Here is a 21806-nt window from a genome sequence, read left to right on the forward strand (position 1 = left end):
AATATCCGACAGCGTTGTACCTCCCGGTTCCTCCCTTTATAGGGCGTGTTTTCCTTCAGTTATGTAACAGCTCACCTGTTTACATAAGGGCGTGTTTCCCTTGAGTTATGTAACAGCTCTCCTGTTTACATAAGGGCGTGTTTCCCTTGAGTTATGTAACAGCTCTCCTGTTTACATAAGGGCGTGTTTCCCTTGAGTTATGTAACAGCTCTCCTGTTTACATAACCTCTCAACCGCTAAGCATCCTGGGAGATGTAGTCCGTTTTCGCTGGTTACCGTTTTCCTCCCCTCGTATGACAGGAATTCTTGACATCAGCACAGGTGAGACCCGGTCCACTTAAAGCCCTGAGTCTGATGATGATTTGTGCACGCTGTCCCTTGGTATTGTTGTGGGTGTTAAGATTGAGATTTTTACCCAGGGTGAAGTCTATGGATTTTGCTGTATCCATGATTGAGGGTTTATAGTTGACAATGTGTGATATTTAGCCAGGATTGATTGGAAGTGCTACTCCGGCATTGTGAGATCAGATGGAATACAGTCTTCTGAGGCTTCAGTTTGGGGTGATAGCGAGTCACCCAAGAGGTGTGGCTCCATCATCACTCTCCCAGTGAAGTTATGTCATCTGGTGAAGAGACACTCATGTAAGATTGTGTGTTGTCGGCGAAGTGGTGGAATGAGGCACCTGAGTTATTCAGGAGAGTGGTCAGGGGATCCATGTTTAAATTGAAAAAGGTGGGTGAGAGAATGTAACCTTGAGGGGGCTTCTTGTTAAAGTAGGTGGGGGCAGTTGGGATGTTTGTGATTTTACCTGTTGGGCTCGGTTTAAGAGATAAGATTGAAACCACAATAGAACTGGGCTCTCGAGCTACTCGTTCATTGAGGATCTTTAGTGGCGAGACTGGTTGGCTAAAAAATGGTTGCTGCGCATCCTAGAAAGGGTGTGTCCCCCTGGGCACAACTTTGCGTTTTGAATTATTGAGATCCTCAGGTTGTAAATAAAGATAATCCAATGGTAGTGTTCAATATTTGCTTTTATTCATGCTTCATATTGGTTCTTCGCATTATATATTTATGGCGGTAAACCTTAAATCATAATGACTGGACTAGGATATCTAATGCATTCCGGTATTTTACCCTTCATCAGGGACCAATCCTACAACAAACATATAATTTCATGAGGAACTCAAAAATTACATAAAGTTTGACGTTACAGTAATGCATGTGAATTGCATACAGTCACGTTAATCACAACCATATTATTGTGCACATGCTAATCAAAGGTGTTGGTCTCTCAGAGATTGCTCTTTGTAGATCGATGGTATAACATTTATAAATTAATGGGGCTTGTGTCTATATCTGGGTTAAGTTGTGAGTAAATGGTGTCAGAAATATATGCTTTTGAAAGCAGGGGTTAAGTTAAAGATACACGTTAGAGTGCCCTTAGTGTATTAGTTGTGCATTATTGTAAGCTACAGTTTTGAATTTTTTTTTGGGCATGCTGGTATGTATTGATGTGGTCTATTCAATGAAAAGTTCAAATCTACATTGGTTTTACGAGAGCCTGGATATTTTAAACAAGGTCAATATATTTGAGTTGTTATCGTGCTGTGACTAAACAATGTGCGTAGCGATGCGTGGTAAAATTAAAAAACGCGGGTAGTGAATAATGGTGCAATTTTTTCGCGTAGCGAGCGTGTGGATTTCAGTGCTCGGCCATAATCTAAGACGAGTGAGCGATTAAAACGGTGCGCTATTAGAAATTGAGGGACTTACGATCCAGTCATCTTGTCTTTGCTCGATTCGGCTTTTTGTGTACACGCAGGTGTTCACGGGTTTTAAAACGGGTGACTTAGAAATTGATGAAGGACTATCCGGTTTTGGTTAGGCGGCCATCTTTGAGTGGTTGTTGCGATATGTGTGTGAGTGTAAGCCCGTTATCAACCTATGTGGTTGCAATCTTTATGCGTGTAGATCCCAAATGGTGTATGTAAAGTGTATAATCTATAAGGGGTGATGGATACTATAGTGAATCATTTCATGGATGGTGAATTGAAAATTAATATGTAAACAATATCATAAAACTTCTAACTCTTAATGGGCACAATAAGAAAACAAACATGTCAATGTACATAAGCTCTGTATACTACAGATCGTACGCAAATCCTATGCGCTCATTCATGCCGTATGGTTTCAAACAGTCCAATGTTTTTATCCAGTGATTTTCACGCTGGAGGAGGAATTTTCTGTTATCGCAACCCTCTTTTTTTGTAACCACTTCTAGGATCAAGAATTTTAACGGACTAATATTATGGTGATTTTCATGGAAATGGTTTGCCACAGTTGATTTTATGTTCTTCGTATCAATGTTTGATTTATGTTCATTAATTCTTACTTTGATTTTTCGTTTGGTTTTTCCGACGTATACTTGTGCGCAGGGGCATTTAAGTAAATACATTGTGTTCATTGTATCACATGTGGCTGTAACATGTAGTTTGATATTATGGGCTTTTCTAGGATGTGAGATGGTTGCTCCTGTTATTATGTTGTGGCAGTTATTGCCGTTGTGACATGCCATGGTTCCTTTAAAAGTTGCTTGGTCTTTCTTTTTGGTGTATTTCAGCATCTCACCCATATTCTTGTTTCTAGTATATGCAAAAATTGGAAGTTCTTCGAATAAATGGTTGAAGTCCGGTTCTAAAGCTAGTATCGGCCAAAGTTGTTTTATGATTCTTTTGACGCTTTTGCTAGCAGTGGAATATTTAGACACCATCACTATACGATTGGAGGCTTAGTTGGGTGATTTCTGTAGACGTTCTTGCCTTTTTTTAGAATGGCATCTTTGTTTTGCTTGGTCCAGTATGTGCGTTGGATAACCTCTTTGTCTAAATCATTGTCATTTCATCTAATCGTTTTATCGCAATTTGCTGATTGGATACTATCTGTCTTACTCTGAGCATTTGGGAGTATGGTAGGTGTCGTTCCAATGTTTCCCGATGAAAACTCCAATAGTGTAAGGTGGTGTTGTGATCGGTGGGTTTTCTGTAGATGTCTGTTTCAAAGGTGTTCTCTATGATAGTTATTTCTACATCCAGGAACGTGATTTTTTTCTTTCTGTATATCTTAGGTAAATTGTATTCTTTCATTGATGTCATTGAGGTTGGTCAATGCTTCATTTAGTATAGCTTCTGAGCCATTCCATATTAAGAACATGTCATCTATGTAGCGTAAAAATTTACAATGTTCAATCCAAGGTTGTTTGGTTAAGATATTTTCTTGTTCAAATTTTTCCATAAACAAATTTGCATACGCCGGCGCGGCACAATCGCCCATAGAAGTGCCTGTCGTTTGTAAATACCATTGGTCTTTCCATCTAAAATAACTTTGGAACAGAGTGAATTGTAACAGTTCCATCAGGAATAATTGCATATCTGGACTTAAGTCCGTGTTTAACAGAGTATGTTCAATGGCTTCTATTCCCAAGTTGTGTGGTATCGAGGTGTACAATGATTTGACATCTATTGTGCACAAGTACGTGTTCATCCGTGCTGATTTTCGTCTGTTGGAATTTGTTTAGGAAATCTGTTGGCCGCTGACGAGTCCAAAATAACTAATGTATAGGATTCAACCAGCCTAAGACGGTGAGAGCGTAGTCCGTTATTTGTAGCATAGCCAATACTGTACTACAGCAATAGCTGACTCCAGATTGGTGAGGGTCGAGCATGTTGCTTTCCTGGATAAATGCTTTCAGCTGATTCTCCAGACTGCTTCTGTTAGGATCTCTCACCAAAGTATCAGCAGCAGCACGTGAGACTCCGCCCAAAAATATCTGAACCAGCCCATGGAAGCTGACCAGAGTATCAGCTGTAGCACGTGAGACTCCACCCAAAGTATCTGCTCCAGCCCATGGATCGCTGACCAGAGTATCAGCTGCAGTACTTGAGACTCCGCCCAAAAGTATCTGCTCCAGCCCGTGGATCGCTGACCAGAGTATCAGCTGCAGTACGTGAGACTCCGCCCAAAAGTATCTGCTCCAGCCCATGGATCGCTGACCAGAGTATCAGCTGCAGTACGTGAGACTCCGCCCAAAAGTATCTGCTCCAGCCCATGGATCGCTGACCAGAGTATCAGCTGAAGCACGTGAGACTCTGCCCAAACGTATCTGGTCCAGCACATGGACCGCTGACAAGAGTATCAGCTGCAGCACGTGAGACTCCGCCCAAAAGTATCTGCTCCAGCACATGGACCTCTGACCAGAGTATCAGCTGCAGTACGTGAGACTCCGCCCAAAAGTATCTGCTCCAGCACATGGACCGCTGACCAGAGTATCAGCTGCAGCACGTGAGACTCCGCCCAAAAGTATCTGTTCCAGCCCATGGACCGCTGACCAGATTATCAGCCGCAGTACGTGAGACTCCGCCCAAAAGTATCTGCTCCAGCACATTGACCGCTGACCAGAGTATCAGCAGCGGCATGTGAGACTCCGCCCAAAAGTATATTTGGCAGCATATGGACCTCTCACCAAAGTATCAGATGCAGCACCTGAGACTCCGCCCAAAAGTATCTGTGGCAGCACGTGAGACTCCGCTCAAAAGTATCTGCAGAAGAATGTGAGACTCCACCCAAAAGTATCTACTGCAGCACATGGACCTCTGATCAAAGTATCAGCGCTCTGACCAGAGTATCTGCGGCAGCACATGGACCTCTGACCAGAGTATCTGCAGCAGCACGTGAGACTCTGCCTAAAAGTGTCTTAATTCAGAACCCCACCATGCAAGAACCTAAAGAATCCAGGTCTGTTTAGTCAGTGATAAATTCAAAGCCTCCCCCTCATCACAAGCCCTTCATCTCACTCACACAGTAACAAAGTGTTCTTGGTTGCAAGGTCTGCAAACCCCTACTTTAAAAACCACAGACCCCGTTGATTCTATGTAGCTATGTGTATTTTTCTGGGCTCACGTGAGTCCATCCTTCTCCCCCTTTTCCTCTATCTGTTCAATTTCTCTCTTCATTATATCCCTTTATACTCTTTCTTTCCCTCCTCTCTCTCTACCATGTTTCTATCACTTCATTTACTCCCATTTTCCTACTCCTTTTCCACTTCCTTTCTCTCCTTTCTGTTTCTTTTCCTCCTCCAGCTCTCTCCCTCTTCCGTCCCCTTCTTCCCTTCTCCCTCCCTACTTTCCTACTCCCCTTTGACCCTCTTAGTCTCTCCGCTCCCTTTATTTTCTTTCATTCGTCTGTACTCTTTTGTCCTCGTTTTGCCTCACCCTCAAAAATATCTTTCTGTATTTCCTGTCCACCCTTCCTCCCTCCACCTCCCCAATCCCACTGTTTAGCTGGTTGGAAACGTTGAATCTGCTCAGAATGATATCCATGCTGAAGATCCTTTCATGTGCTGTGCACTTTGTAAAACCTTTAATCTGTAGGTGAAGGATTCAGTCTGAAGATCCTCCAGTAAGGCTTGGGATGTTATAAGGGCTTGAATCTGCGGGAGACTGGATCCATGCTAAAGGTCCTCCAACTCTCTGGGGATTTTTAAAACACTTGAATCTCCAAGCAATGGAATCCATGCTGAAGATCCCCCTCCTGGACTAGAGATGCTGTAAGCACTTGAATCTCTGGAGAGGAGATCCATTCTGAACATCCTCCACTGAGGCTTGGGATGTTTTAAATGCTTGAACCTATAGGAGACAGGATGGGATCCATGCTGATGATCCTGCTGTGAGCCAGAGTTAGTGTAAGCTCTTGAATCTCTCGGGGATGGGATCCATGCTGATGATCCTCCCGTGAGCCAGAGTTGGTGTAAGCTCTTTAATCTCTCGGGGATGGGATCCATGCTGATGATCCTCCCGTGAGCCGGAGTTGGTGTAAGCTGTTTAATCTCTCGGGGATGGGATCCATGTTGATGATCCTCCCGTGAGCCAGAGTTGGTGTAAGCTCTTGAATCTCTCGGAGACAGGATGGGATCCATGCAGACAATCCTCCCTTGGGCTAGGGTTGGTGTAAGCGCTCAAATCTGTAGGACATATGATCCATGCTGAAGATCCTCCCGTGAGCCAGAGTTGATGTATGTTCTTGAATCTGTAAGGGATGGAAATCATGCTGAAGATCCTCCCAGAGGCAGGGGTTGGTGTTAGCTCTTGAATCTCTAGGATACGGGATGGGATCCATGCAGATGATCCTCCTGTGAGCCAGAGTTGATGTATGTTCTTGAATCTGTAAGGGATGGAAATCATGCTGAAGATCCTCCCAGAGGCAAGAGTTGGTGTAAGTTCTTGAATCTCTTGGGGTTTGGATCCATGCTGACAATCCTTCTGTGAGCCAGACTTGGTGTAAGCTCTTGAATCTCCAGGGGATGGAATCCATTCTAAACATCCTCCTCTGAGCTAGAGTTGGTGTTAGCTCTTGAATCTGTAGGAGACGGGATATGATCCATGCTGACGATCCTCCTCGGAGCTAGAGTTGGTGTTAGCTCTTGAATCGCCAGGGGATGGGATAGGATCCATGCTGACGATCCTCCTCGGAGCTAAAGTTGGTGTTAGCTCTTGAATCTCTAGGACACGGGATGGGATCCATGCAGACGATCCTCTCCTGAGCAAGAGTTGGTGTAAGTTCTTGAATCTCTCGGGGTTTGGATCCATGCTGACAATCCTTCAGTGAGCCAGATTTGGTGTAAGCTCTTGAATCTCTTGGGGATGGGATCCATGCTTAAGGTGTTCCCGTGAGCCAGAGTTGATGTAAGTTCTTCAATTTCTAAACGATGGAATCATTGCTGAAGGTCCTCCCAGAGGCCGGGGTTGATGTAAGCTCTTGAAGCACTAGGAAACAGGGTAGGATCCATGCTGATTATCCTCCCCTGAGCCAGAGTTGGTGTAAGCTCTTGAATCTGTAAGAGATGGGATGGAATCCATGCTGACAATCCTCCCCTGAGCCAGAGTTGGTGTAAGCTCTTGAATCTGTAGGACTCGGGATGGGATCCATCCTGATGATCCTCCTGTGAGCCAAAGTTCACTTGAACTCTTGAATCTCTAGGAGATGGGATGGGACGGGACCTATGCTGACGATCCTCCCTTGGGCTAGGGTTGGTGTAAGCTCTCAAATCTGTAGGACATGGGATCTATGCTGAAGATTGTCCCGAGAGCCAGAGTTGGTGTAAGCTCTTGAATCTGTAGGAGACAGGATGGGATCCATGCTGAAGATGCTCTCTTGGGCTAGGATTGGTGCAAGTGCTCAAGTCTGTAGGAGACAGGATGGGATAAGTTCTGATGATCCCCCCGTGAGCCATAGTTGGTGTAAGCTCTTGAATCTGTAGCAGATGGAATGGGATCCATTCTGACAATCCTCCCCTGAGCCAGAGTTACTGTAAGCTTTTGAATCTGTAGGAGACAGGATGGGATCCATGCTGAAGATCCTCCCGTGTTCCAGAGCTGGTGTAAGCTCTTGAATCTCCAGGACACGGGATAGGATCCATGCTGAAGATGGTTCTGTGAGCCAGAGTTGGTGTAAGCTCTTGAATCTCTCGGGGATGGGATCCATGTTGAAGATCCTCCTTTGAGATGGGTTTGTCTAAGCAGTTGAACCTGCAGAACATGAGATCGATGCTGACTATCCTCCCAAGGGCAGGGTGTGTTGAAAGCACTTGAATCTCCCAGAGATGGACTAGGATTCGTGCTGAAGAACCTATTCTCAGCTGTGGATGTTGTAAGTAATTATTTGCTGTGGCAGATGATCTCCATGCTGAAAACCCTTTCACGGGCCAGAGGATGTTGTAAGCACTTGAATCTGGAGGAGATGGGATTGATGCCGAACATCCTCCCACATCTTGCTGCTTGAATATCCTCCCAAAGGCTGAGGGTTGTCTAAGCTCTTGAATCTGCAGGACATGGGATCCCATAGGCAGGGTGTGTTGACAGCACTCCCATCTCTCGGAGATGGGATAGGATTCATGCTGAAGAAACTATTCTCAGGTGTGGATGTTGTAAGTACTTAGTTGTGAAGACCCTTCCATGTGCCAGGGGTAGTTTTAAGCACTTGAATGTATTGCAGATGGGATCCATGCTGAATACCATCCCATGGGCCGAGGCTTGTCTGAGCACTTGAATCTGCAGGACATAGGATCGATGCTGAATACCCTTCTATGGGCCAGGGTTGGTGTATGCTCTTGAATCTCTCGGAGAAGGGATGAGGTCCATGCTGAAAATCCATCTCCTAGGCTGGCAAGTTTGTAAACACTTGAATGCTGTGCAAGATGTTACCCATGCTGAAGATCTTCTCTGGGGCTGCGAATGTTCTAAGCACGTTAATATTTCACAGGTGGGATCTATGCTGGTTGTTGTAAGCTCTTGAATCTCTCGGAGATGGGATGGGATCCTTGCTGAATATCCTCCATAGATGGTTGGTGTAAGCACCTGAATCTGCAGCAGACTGGGCCATTCTAAATAACCTACCATGGGCTGGGGATGTTATAAGCACTTGTATGCGAGGAGAAACAGCAAAGGTCCTCCTTCGAGCTGGGGCTGGTGTAAGCACTTCAGGGCTCGAAAAATCTGAAAAATGGTACTAGTCCTGCAGGACTAGTACCTTGAAAAATCTCCTCGCCCTAACAGTGACCTACTTTACCTCCGTCTCTGAAAGCGGAGCAAAAGTGACAAGATAACAAGATTTAAAGGCATTTTTATTGCTCATTTGCTTTGTGAGCAATAAAAAGGCCTTTAAATCTTGTTATCTTGTCACATTTGCTCAGTTTTCAAAGACGGAGGACAAAAGTTAGTATCTTTTCCTACTCGCCAGAAAGGGCGAGTAGGACCTAAAAATAGCTCGACCTCATAAAATTTACCTCGCAAATGCGAGCGGTCGAGTGGATTTGTCGAGCCCTGCACTTATATGCGAGGAGAAACATAGCGAAGGTTCTCCAGTATTGGGGTGTCTTTCATAGATTCACATGCTTGAATATTCCCCGTCGTCGAAGTGGGAGTCCCACGGTACATAAAAAAGCAATAAGTCTCATGTATCTAGATACGTACATAAACCATATAAGAATAAAATGCATGTCTAAATAAACTTTATAAGTTCAAAATAACATATCAAGTCAAAAGTACCATAGGATAACATTGACACATAGGAAAGCATTGAGAACAAATAATCACTTTTTCTGACATATCCATGTCGTTTTTAATAGTCCAAACTCTAGCCAATCAGGCGCAAGCACCCTCTAGAACCTTCTCCTCAGAGGCTCAGGCCCTCAGATTTTCTACCGCACGTCGTGTGAAGGGAGTCTCCCTGAGCTCTGCTCAGTTTATTACTCTGGTTTGGATTTTTCCTCAATTTCTCCTCATGTCTTCAAGTAAGAAGTCTCTTTTTCGTCCCTGTGCTTCTTGTGGGAAGTTAAGACTTTTTTCTGAGGACCCTCATGAAAAATGTATTTACTGCCTTTATCCCAACCATAAGGTGGGCAACTGTAAAATCTGTAGAACTTTCTCACAGAAGACTCTAAAGGACAGGGAGGGTCGCCTCCTGTTGTGGCTCCAAAAATTGAAGGACGAAGATAATCCTCTCTCTGAGGTGGAAAGTGTGGCTTCTGCTCGCACCGGAGTCTCCTCCAAGCGTAGTAGTGTACAGGACTTGCCCTCTCCCTTTCTAAAAAAGAGAAAGCTTCACCCTTTGGGAGTTTCTAAAGTGCCAGTACATTCTGCTACTACGTCAACGCCCCCGAGATCTTACTCTCAGGCGTCTGTGACTCCTTCAGCGCATGTTTCTGCTAAAAAACGTGCCAAACCGTCGACGGGCTCGTCGTCGACGAAATCTGCTGCTTCTTCAACCTCGTCGACGACGGTTTCAAGCAGATTCCCTATGTCGTCAACAACGGCTTCGTCGACGTACTCTCCGTCGACAGTGGTATGTGTTTCATTGAAGGCTGTCTCGTCGACGATTCCTTTATCCCGTCGACGTCCAAATCTTCATCGACGATGAAAAAGAAGAAGTCGTCGGCGTCGATGATTAAATCTTCGTCGACGGCAGCTTCGTCGACGGTGGCCTCGTTGGGGGTGGCCTCGTCGACGGTGGCTTCGTCGACGATGGCTTCGTCGACGGTGGCCTCGTCGGGGGTGGCCTCGTCGACGGTGGTTTCAACCTTCGCATCTCTGCCTCTGGTGCCGTTGTCTACGCCAACATCTGCTCCTGTTGACGAATCCTTGCTTCAGCGTCGTCACGCTGTTTTGGACTCCGTTCCTATGCCACCGGCCACTCAGCCACCGCAACAGTTGTTTCCCTCTGGCAACGAGGATGACTCTGCTTCTGATGAGGACATTCATTCCACTTTCCGGGCTGCTCGGAGTCCTTCTGAACTCTTCATCAAATGTCAGGATTTCGAAGACGAGAATCTGGAAGATTATTGCTATCAGGAAGAGGAACAGGATCCTCCTAAACAGGTCCCAATGGCACAGCTTCCTTTGTCTCTCATCTCCAACCTCCAATTTATGTTGGAGGATTACAACCGCCGTTTTCCACCTTCATCTCACAGTTCTCCACGTGACACACCATCAAACTTTCCGAATCCTCCTCCAGTGCCGGCGGAGCCAACGCCATCCACCCCTTCACTCGTGCCCCCTGCAGAGGGTGACGGTGACGTTCTTCAGGATACGGAAGATGGAGAGCTCCAGGGCGATGACGACGACACCATGGCCGACTGGGATGATTATCAAATAAATTTGCCTTCTTCGCCTCCAAAGTCGCCAGTGAACTCTCCACCTGTTGACATTGCAGGCTTCCATCAGGTGATGGAAAGAGCGGCACAGCGATTTCATCTCCCCATGATCATGAGAGAGGAGCATTGCTTTCTGTATGACTTCAAATCACAACCACAGAAACAAGTTTGGGCCGTGCCCATAATTGACGTTATTTGGAATGAAGGGATTAAGCTAATGAAAACACCAAATTCAATCCTGGCAGTTCTTCCGAGGTTGGAGAAAAAGTACAAGGCCCCGGACTCTTTTCCCGCTTGCTTGGTGTCCCAGCCTAAGCCGGATTCAGTCATCACCCAGGCGGCACAACGTCGCTCGAAGAATCCCTCGTCTCCACTTTCCTCTCCACCTGACCGTGATGGCCGTCGCCTGGACGCCATAGGGAAGAAGTTCTCTACCATGGCTTCCACAACAGTACGGGCGGCGAATTCTTTGGCCATCTTGGGCCGTTACGATCGCCAAATGTGGTCGGACATGGAGGCTTTCGTTAAGCTCATTCCAGAGCCCTCTAGAGCGGACGCCCTCAAAATCTTGCAAGAAGGTGAAAGAGCTTCTTCAGAGATTATTGATTGCTCTGTAGACCTTGCCTCCACTGGTTTTCGACAGCTGGCTGGAGCAGCTGTTTTAAGGAGGCAAGGCTGGCTTTGTTCCACTTCTTTTTGTCAAGAAGTCCAGGCAAAGATTCTCGATATGCCCTTTGATGGGGAGTCCTTGTTTGGACAACATGTGGACGAGGCCCTCCAAACAATCAAGAAGGACACTGAGACGGCTCGTTCCCTCGGCACGCTCCAGTTTAGAAGGCAGCCTTTTCGGGGTGCTGGCGGACGCAGCACCACCTCTTCCTTTCGTGGTAATTCCACCCAGTACCGCTCCTACAGCCAAGGACACCAACGTTTTTCATCCCAAAACTCAGTCTTACAGACAACAGACTGGTAAATCCTACAGAGGCAAGTCCAACTATAGGGGGAGCTCCTCCAAAAAACAATGACTCTCTTTGTTTATGTCCCCCTCCCCTCAGCCCCCCCCTCATCCCGAGTTGGAGGACGGATCTGCCAATTCTTTTCAAATTGGTCATTGATCACTTCAGACCGTTGGGTGTTGGATATCTTTTCGAAGGGCCATGCCCTCGAATTTGTCAAGTTCCCTCACAACACCCCTCCATCCGGTCCTCCACCCGCTCATCTCAAAGAGCTTTCCCATCAGATCAGCATTATGCTCAAGAAAGGGGCCATCAAAGTGGTTCCGAAAACACAGAAGGGGCTAGGCTTCTATTCCCGTTTTTTCCTCGTATTAAAGAAATTTGGGGAGTGGCGCCCTATCCTTGACCTGAGGTCCCTCAACAAGTTTCTGAAAGACCAATCATTCCGCATGCTCACGCTGAGGGACATTCTTCAGTTCCTTTCTCAGGACGACTTCATGACAACAATCAATCTTCAGGACGCTTATTTCCACGTGCCAATTTTACCACGCCACAGGAAATACCTACGCTTCCGTGTAGGCCACAGGGACATTCAATTCAAGGTTCTGCCCTTCGGGCTTCGCTCAGCTCCTCGAGTCTTCACGAAAGTCCTTGCCCTGGTGATGGCCCATTTGCGGTTGCGAGGCATCCAAATATTCCCATATTTGGACGATTGTCTCCTCAAGTCTCAGTCCTCCCACCAAGCATCCCTAGATACTCAGTATTGTCGGACTTTGTTCCACTCTCTGGGACTGTCGGTCAACATACAGAAATCTCAGCTCACGCCAGCTCTGCACAGAACGTTCCTCGGCGCTACCATCAATACCTCCATGGCCATGGCTTTCGCATCCGCCGATCGGCAAACACGGATCCTGCAGCTCGCAGCTTCCATCAGATCAAAGCGGTCCGTTTCAGTCCGCATATTGAAGTCCTTTCTGGGGATGGCGTCCTCATGCATTTCTTTGATCCCACATTGCAGACTGAAGAGTCGTCCCATTCAAGAGGAACTAGACAAGCAATGGCGTCAGGTCTCCGGTTCTTTCAGCGACCGGATCTTCGTAACCGCTCGCATGGCTCAAGCTCTGCACTGGTGGACACATCCTCGCAACATCGCAGCTGGAACTTCTTTTCTGGCGACAGCCCCGGAACTCGTTCTTACCACGGATGCCTCCCTGGAAGGGTGGGGCGGACACCTTCAAGATCTGTCCATCAAGGGCAAATGGACTCTGTCTTGACGTTCTTGGCACATCAACAGACTGGAACTGATAGCAATTTTCCTTGCGCTCAAATCCTTCCGGCTCCAGCTTCAAGGGGAATCAGTGCTCATTCAGACGGACAACACCACCAGCATGCACTACCTGAACAAGCAGGGTGGGACAAGATCTCCACTGCTTTCCCAGCTGGCTCAGAAGATCTGGGATTGGGCCATGCTCCATCGGATCACACTCACTGCCGTCCACCTGCCTGGCATTTCCAACATTCTCGCAGACGCACTCATTCGGTCAACGTCATCAACCCACGAGTAGGAGTTGCACCAGCCGACTCTAGACTTTGTCTTCAGCCTTTGGGGTCACCTGAACCTCGATCTCTTTGCAACTCCACAGAACAGCAAATGCCAGTCTTACGCAAGGCGGCTTCCCCACAGAGGGTCGCGCGGAAATGCCCTTTCGATGGACTGGTGCAAGATATTTGCTTACGCTTTTCCGCCGATCCCTCTGAATTCTCGAGTGTTGTGGAAAATGTGGAGAGAACCGTGCCACATTCTCCTGATTGCTCCACGGTGGCCTCGGCAGGCATGGTTTTCGGAGCTGCTGCTCCTCTCTCAGTGCGAGCCTATCCTTCTTCGCCCTCGGCCGAACCTTCTAACAATGAACAACGGTCGGATCTGCCATCCAAATCCCAGTTCACTCAAATTGTCTGCTTGGAACCTGAGCACCTTGAATTTGCTCACTTGAACATTCCACCTGCCTGCAGGGAAGTTCTGGCCAGGGCTCGGGCGCCTTCCACGGTGAAGACCTACAAGCTAAAGTGGAATCGCTTCTGTCACTGGTGTTCGTCTGTTCACATCCACCCAGTGCATGCCTCCCCGGCGCAGACTCTGCCTTTCTTTCTGCAGTTGGCACAGTCAGGACTGTCTCACTCCACCTTAAAGGTCTTTCTAGCGGCAATCTCTCGCTTTCGTCAGGACGGCTCTTCCTCTCTCTATTCATCTAGAGTAATTCAGCAATTCTTTAAACGGCTGCTCCGGATGTTCCCGCCCATTCGGCGTCCTCCGCCCACGTGGCGTCTTAACATCGTATTGGCGCAGCTTATGAAGGCGCCCTTTGAGCCAATCCATTCAGCGGATTTCAAATTTTTAACATGGAAGGTCGCCCTCCTGCTTGCACTGACTTCCTCTCGCAGTCAGTGACATTCACGCCTTTACAATCCAACCTTCTTTTCTTCAATTTAAATCGGACTGTGTTATCCTCCGCACTAACCCAGCTTTCATGCCAAAGGTGCCGTCCGATTTTCATCTTAATGAACCCGTAATTTTAAAAACATGTTTTCCTCATCCGCAATCTCCAGCGGAACAGAGTCTACACTCTTTGGACTTAAAGAGGTGTCTCCAGTTTTACATCAGCAGAACGGCGCCCTTTCGCAAGTCTGATCAACTGTTCATTGCCTACAGACAAACCAGTAAGGGACATTCTGTTACCAAACCAACAATTGCACGTTGGATTTCTTCAGCGATATCTTTCTGCCATCAGAAGGCTGGCAAGCCTCTTTCTTCTGGAGTGAGGGCGCATTCTACGAGAGCAATGTCCTCCTCCACTGCTTTATTCGCTGGTGTGCCCATCCATCAGATTTGCCGAGCAGCTACATGGTCCAGCAGGCACACTTTCACGAGGCACTACTGCCTGGATGCAATCAATGAAGCGGATACGGCTGTGGGCCAAGCAGTTCTTCGGAATCTCTTCAAATAAGGTGAGCCTCTGTTACTTCCCTCCTCCTTGGGTTGTTATCAGCTGCGTATTTTTATCATGCAATGTCATTGTATTTCATGCAACGTTGATACGGCCTCTTCAGGCTGCAGAGTACTGCTCACTATTCTATTCAAGCATGTGAATCTATGTAAGACACCCCAATACTGGAGAAGAACAAATGTTACGTACCTGTAAACTGTGGTTCTCCAGTATTGGTGTCTTTCATAGATTCACATGCGACCCACCCTCCTCCCCTCAGAGGCTCTCTTCTCCTCATTAGACTCTTTTGTCACTCTTGTGCTACGAAAATCTGAGGGCCTGAGCCTCTGAGGAGAAGCTTCTAGAGGGTGCTTGCGCCTGATTGGCTAGAGTTTGGACTATAAAAACGACATGGATATGTCAGTAAAGTGATTCTTTGTTCTCAATGCTTTCCTATGTGTCAATGTTATCCTATGGTACTTTTGACTTGATATGTTATTTTGAACTTATAAAGTTTATTTAGACATGTATTCGACTCCCATATGGTTTATGTACGTATCTAGATACATGAGACTAATTGCTTTTTTATGTACCGTGGGACTCCCACTTCCACGACGGGGAATATTCAAGCATGTGAATCTATGAAAGACACCAATACTGGAGAACCACAGTTTACAGGTAAGTAACATTTGTTCTTCTCCTTCGGACTGCGGCTGGTGTAAGCACTTGTGTGCGAGGAGAAACATAGGGGCCCTCCTTTGGGCTGGGGCTGGTGTAAGCACTTGTATGCAAGGAGAAACATAGCAAAGGTACTCCTTCGGGCTGGGGCTGGTGTAAGCACTTGTATGCGAGGAGAAACATAGCGAAGGTCCTCCTTTGGGCTGGGGCTGGTGTAAGCACTTATATGCGAGGAGAAACATAGCGAAGGTGCTCCTTTGGGCTGGGGCTGGTGTAAGCACTTGTGTGCGAGGAGAAACATAGCGAAGGTCCTCCTTCGGGCTGGGGCTGGTGAAAGCACTTATATGCGAGGAGAAACATAGCGAAGGTGCTCCTTCGGGCTGGGGCTGGTGTAAGCACTTGTGTGCAAGGAGAAACATAGCGAAGGTCCTCCTTCGGGCTGGGGCTGGTGTAAGCACTTGTGTGCGAGGAGAAACATAGCGAAGGTCCTCCTTCGGGCTGGGGCTGGTGTAAGCACTTGTGTGTGAGGAGAAACATAGTGACGGTCCTCCTTCGGGCTGTGGCTGGTGTAAGCACTTGAATCTGTTGGGGATGGGACAGGGTCTCTGGTGAGAATCCTCCTCATTTGAGGCCATGGGAGGTGATATCCATGCTGAAGACTCTCCAGTGCAGCCTAGGATTTTGTGAATCTGTAAGGTCCTTCTCTGGTGCTGGACAGCTTATGAGTATTTACCACAGTTTGAGCTGGTACCCATGCTGAATACCTGTGTCTTTCCCGCAGGATGCTGGGGGGCATGCAGGACGCCCACCAGCAGGCCTTGAAGAAGAACCGAGTGTCCCTGGCCAAGCAGCTGGAACTGGATGAACTCCTGGAGTTTCTGGTAGAAGAAGATGTCATCACCATGGTCATGAGGGAAGCCATTGAGGTACGCAAGCAGTGGAGTGCTGGGGGCTCCTAGCTGATACTCCATAGTCATCGTAAGATGTGGATGTTTATTACAAATGCATCCTTTTTCATGCTCCAGGCCAAGAGTGGGAGTTTCAAGCAGAACATTGAGCTTCTGAACCTCCTGCCGAAGCGCGGACCCCGGGCTTTTGAAGTCTTCTGTGAAGCGCTGCACGAGACCAAGCAGGGGCACCTGAAGCAGCTTCTGCAGAATGCCATCTGCAACCAAGAAGAGCACAGCATGAGGGTGAGGAGCTGGGCACCAAGAAAGGCTCTGAGGGACCAGATCTGGAAGGGTGCAGTGTGGAGCAGCACAGGATCTGGAAGAGTGCAGTGTGGAGCCGCGCAGGATCATGAAGGGTGCAGTGTGGAGCCGCGCAGGATCTATAGGGGTGAAGTGTGGAGCAGCGCAGGATCTGGAAGGGTGCAGTGTGGAGCAGCGCAGGATCTGGAAGGGTGCAGTGTGGAGCCGCGCAGGATCAGGAAGGGTGCAGTTTGGAGCCGCGCAGGATCAGGAAGGGTGCAGTGTAGAGCAGCGCAGGATCAGGAAGGGTGCAGTGTGGAGCAGCGCAGGATCAGGAAGGGTGCAGTGTGGAGCAGCGCAGGATCAGGAAGGGTGCAGTGTGGAGCAGCGCAGGATCAGGAAGGGTGCAGTGTGGAGCAGCGCAGGATCAGTAAGGGTGCAGTGTGGAGCCACGCAGGATTTGGAAGGGTGCAGTGTGGAGCAGCGCAGGATCAAGAAGGGTGCAGTGTGGAGCCGCGCAGGATCAGGAAGGGTGCAGTGTGGAGCCGTGCAGGATCAGGAAGGGTGCAGTGTGGAGCAGGGCAGGATCAGAAAGGGTGCAGTGTGGAGCAGCGTAGGATCAGGAAGGGTGCAGTGTGGAGCAGCGCAGGAAGGGTGCATTGTGGAGCAGTGCAGGAAGGGTGCATTGTGGAGCAGTGCAGGATCAGGAAGGGTGCAGTGTGGAGCAGCATTGGATCAGGAAGGGTGCAGTGTGGAGCAGCAATGGATCAGGAAGGGTGCAGTGTGGAGCCGCTCAGGATCAGGAAGGGTGCAGTGTGGAGCCACACAGGATCAGGAAGGGTGCAGTGGGGAGCCGCGTAGGATCAGGAAGGGTGCAGTGTGGAGCTGCGCAGGATCAGGAAGGGTGCAGTGTGAGATCAGGAAGGGTGCAGTGTGGAGCAGCGCAGGATCCGGAAGGGTGCAGTGTAGAGCAGCGCAGGATCAGGAAGGGTGCAGTGTGGAGCAGCGCAGGATCAGGAAGGGTGCAGTGTGGAGCCACGCAGGATCAGAAAGGGTGCAGTGTGGAGCAGCGCAGGATCAGGAAGGGTGCAGTGTGGAGCAGCGCAGGAAGGGTGCATTGTGGAGCAGCGCAGGATCAGGAAGGGTGCAGTGTGGAGCCGCGCAGGATCAGGAAGGGTGCAGTGTGGAGCCGCGCAGGATCAGGAAGGGTGCAGTGTGGAGCCGCGCAGGATCAGGAAGGGTGCAGTGTGGAACAGCGCAGGATCAGAAAGGGTGCAGTGTGGAGCAGCGTAGGATCAGGAAGGGTGCAGTGTGGAGCAGCGCAGGAAGGGTGCATTGTGGAGCAGCGCAGGATCAGGAAGGGTGCAGTGTGGAGCAGCGCAGGATCAGGAAGGGTGCAGTGTAGAGCCACGCAGGATCAGGAAGGGTGCAGTGTGGAGCTGTGCAGGATCTGGAAGGGTGCAGTGTGGAGCAACGCAGGATCTGGAGGGGTGCAGTGTGGAGCAGGAAGGGTGCAGTGTGGAGCAGGTCAGGATCAGGAAGGGTGCAGTGTTGAGCAGCGCAGGATCAGGAAACGTGCAGTGTGGTGCCCCGCAGGATCAGTAAGGGTGCAGTGTGTAGCAGCGTAGGCTCAGGAAGGGTGAAGTGTGGAGCAGCGCAGGATCAGGAAGGGTGCAGTGTGGAGCCGCACAGGATCTGGAAGGGTGCAGTGTGGAGCCGCGCAGGATGTGGAAGGGTGCAGTGTGGAGCCGCGCAGGAACTGGAGGGGTGCAGTATGGAGCAGCGCAGGATCAGCAGGGGTGCAATGTGGAGCAGCGCAGGGTCAGGAAGGGTGCAGTGTGGAGCAGCGCAGTATCTGGAAGGGTGCAGGAGCACAGGATCAGGAAGGGTGCAGGGTGGACCGCGCAGGATCAGGAAGGGTGCAGTGTGGAGCCACGCAGGATCAGGAAGGGTGCAGTGTGGAGCAGCGCAGGATCAGGAAGGGTACAGTGTGGAGTCACACAGAATCAGGAAGGGTGCAGTGTGGAGGAGCGCAGGATCAGGAAGGGTGCAGTGTGGAGCAGCACAGGATCAGGAAGGGTGCAGTGTGGAGCAGCGCAGAATCAGGAAGAGTGCAGTGTGGAGCCGCGCAGGATCAGGAAGGGTGGAGCCGCGTAGGATCAGGAAGGGTGCAGTGTGGAGCCGCGCAGGATCTGGAAGGGTGCAGTGTGGAGCAGCGCAGGATCTGGAAGGGTGCAGTGTGGAGCCGCGTAGGATCAGGAAGGGTGCAGTGTGAAGCCGCGCAGGATCAGGAAGAGTGCAGTGTGGAGCCACGCAGGATCTGGAAGGGTGCAGTGTGGAGCCGCGCAGGATCAGGAAGGGTGCAGTGTGGAGCAGCATTGGATCAGGAAGGGTGCAGTGTGACATCAGGAAGGGTGCAGTGTCAAGCAGCGCAGGATCAGGAAGGGTGCAGTGTGGAGCCACGCAGGATCTGGAAGGGTGCAGTGTGGAGCCGCGCAGGATCAGGAAGGGTGCAGTGTGGAGCAGTATTGGATCAGGAAGGGTGCAGTGTGACATTAGGAAGGTGTTAGAAAAGGTAGACGGACCGGGAGGGTCGGCCGGGGTCAGGAGGAGAGGTCTCCGGGGAGAACCGTCTCCAGCGATCGTACAGACAAGTAACTTCCCCCCCACAGACAGATACCACACACGGATAAGGTTCAGTGTTCTTTATAAGCACTTCTTAAGGTACGGTTGAATGGTACAAGGAGGTCTGGACTCAGGGGTCCCCTCGATTCGAGTCTCGCAAGGTAGGAAAGGGGGTAGCGGGACAGTCTGTTTACCAGTCAGGTAGTTCGGATGAGATGATGAGCTCACAATCCTCGAGCTTGGTGGTTAGGTGGTACGGGCCGCGGCAGCGCCAGCAGGTCCCGGTGATTATGGTCGTTACAACGGGCCGCGGCAGCGCCAGCAGGTCCCAGGAAGACGGTCGATGTACGGTCCGCGGCAGCGCCAGCAGGTCCCGGTGAAGATGGTTGTTACAACGGGCCGCGGCAGCGCCAGCAGGTCCCAGGAAGATGGTCGATGTACGGTCCGCGGCAGCGCCAGCAGGTCCCGGTGACGATGGTTGTTACAACGGGCCGCGGCAGCGCCAGCAGGTCCCAGGAAGATGGTCGATGTACGGTCCGCGGCAGCGCCAGCAGGTCCCGGTGAGGATGGAGATTGCAGAAGGCCGCGGCAGCGCCAGCAGGCAGAACGATGGGTCACAAGAGCGGGCTACGGCAGCGCCAGTAGACCGTCAAGGCTGAGTTCACTCGGTGTCTCTCGACTCCAGGATACAACTGCCTTCCTGCTCCGGAGCTGCCCCAGTTATAGGGCTGGTGCCCTTTGATGTCCGGACCCTCGCACTTGGAGGTCGGAGGGTCCGGGATGAAGGTGTCCAGACACCCAGCAGGGGGTGGAGCCAGTGCCTGGGGGAGCTGGGGGCGATCGGCACCTGGCGGGGGAGAGCCTTTGACACCTCGTTCTCCCATTGACCTGCCAAGTGGTCCGCTCACCTCCTGGGTGGATGGTGGTGCCGGGATGTCGGGGCCGGCCAGGCCCGGGGTTGGGGTCGGGGTGAGGCCACGCGGCCGCGTGGTGCAGGGCCCAAGATGGAGGCTTGACCCGGCCGGGGAAGCCGGTGGGGCTGGACCCCGTGATGAGTAGTGGTCCGAGGGCAGAAGATCCGTCGGGAGACGGGGTACAGGTGCTTGTCGCGGGGGTATGCCTGGTGGGCCGGAGCTCGGGCCCTGTCGTGCGGGGAGGGAGCAAGCCCTCTGTGTGGCCTGTCCAACATGCGTCCCCCCCAGCTGAAGGCGGGGAGAGTCACCCATCTCCTTGGGGACTCTCTTCGTCGAGGCGGAAAAAGCGGGACAGGCCATCCGCGTTGGCGTGGTCTTGGCCTGGTCGGTGCTCCACGGTGAAGTCCATTCCCTGCAGGGAAATGGACCAGCGCAAGAGTTTTGGGTTCTCCCCCCGCATCTGCATCAGCCATTGCAGGGGTCGATGGTCGGTTTGTACCCGGAAGTGGGTACCGAAGAGATAGGGTCGGAGCTTTTTGAGGGCCCACACTACTGCAAATGCCTCCCTCTCGATGGTGCTCCAACGCTGTTCTCGGGCCAGGAGACGTCGACTGATGAAGGCCACCGGCTGGTCATGACCTTCGGGGTTCAACTGAGAGAGGACGGCCCCGATGCCGTGGTCGGAGGCGTCGGTCTGCACCACAAATTCCCGACTGTAATCGGGGGCCTGGAGCACAGGGGCGGTGCACAGGGCGGCCTTCAGCTTCTCGAAGGCCGCTTGACAATCAGGAGTCCAGTTAATCCGCTTCGGTTGGTTCTTGGACGTGAGACCCGTGAGGGGCCCCACGATGCTGCCGTAGTCCTTCACGAACCGCCGGTAGTAGCCGGTGAGCCCCAAGAAGGCTCGGACCTCGGTCTGGGTGACGGGGGGCTGCCAGGACTGGATGGCCGCAATCTTAAGTTGTAGGGGGGCCACCAGCCCGCTCCCCACTTGGTGCCCAAGGTAGGTCACCGACCCTTGGCCAATTTGGCACTTGCCGGCCTTAATGGTGAGGCCGGCCCGCTGGAGGGCTTGTAGGACCTCTTGGAGGTGACGGAGGTGGTCGGACCAGTGGCGGCTGTATACAGCGATATCGTCCAGGTAGGCAGCGCTGAACTCTTCGAGCCCCGCCAAGACCTGGTTCACAAGGCGTTGAAACGTGGCGGGGGCATTCTTCATGCCAAAGGGCATGACCTTGAATTGATAGTGGCCATCGGGGGTAGAGAAGGCTGACCGTTCCTGAGCCCTGGGTGTGAGGCCGATCTGCCAGTAGCCCGCTGTTAGGTCGAAGATACTAAGGTAGCGGGCGGCCCCCAGCCGGTCGATCAGCTCGTCTGCTCGGGGGATGGGATGAGCGTCGGTCCGGGTGACAGCGTTCAAGCCCCGGTAGTCGACGCAGAATCTCAGTTCAGGTGCGGTGCCGGGGGCAGCGGCTTTTGGAACCAATACAACCGGACTGGCCTAGGGACTGTCCGAGGGCTCGATGACCCCGATCGTGAGCATCTTGGCCACTTCCTCTTGTATGCAGGCCCGTACCCGATCTGGTACGCGGTAGGCCCGGTGTCGGACAGGGGGACTGTCCCCGGTGTCTACGTCGTGCAAACACCAAGGGGTGACCCCGGGGGTGAGGGAGAACAGGGCAGCGAACTGCAGCAGGAGGTTCCGGCAGTCCTGGCGTTGCTCCGAAGTGAGGGCGTCAGAGAGCCGGACCCCGTC

The 21806-nt window shown here is 50.9% G+C and overlaps 1 protein-coding gene across 1 annotated transcript in view; it reads left to right on the forward strand.

The window, feature by feature from the left end:
* CASP2 (caspase 2) overlaps window positions 1-21806 on the forward strand; it is a 338496-nt gene that overhangs the window by 14577 nt on the left and 302113 nt on the right. Inside the window, exons 2-3 of the mRNA XM_085620348.1 lie at window positions 16103-16247; window positions 16347-16514. Of these exons, the coding sequence (XP_085476474.1) occupies window positions 16104-16247; window positions 16347-16514 (312 nt within the window). The 5' untranslated portion in view covers window position 16103. The remainder of the gene's footprint in view (window positions 1-16102; window positions 16248-16346; window positions 16515-21806) is intronic.

The sequence above is a fragment of the Triturus cristatus genome, chromosome 7, assembly GCF_964204655.1.
Source record: "Triturus cristatus chromosome 7, aTriCri1.1, whole genome shotgun sequence".
Classification (NCBI taxonomy): domain Eukaryota; kingdom Metazoa; phylum Chordata; class Amphibia; order Caudata; family Salamandridae; genus Triturus; species Triturus cristatus.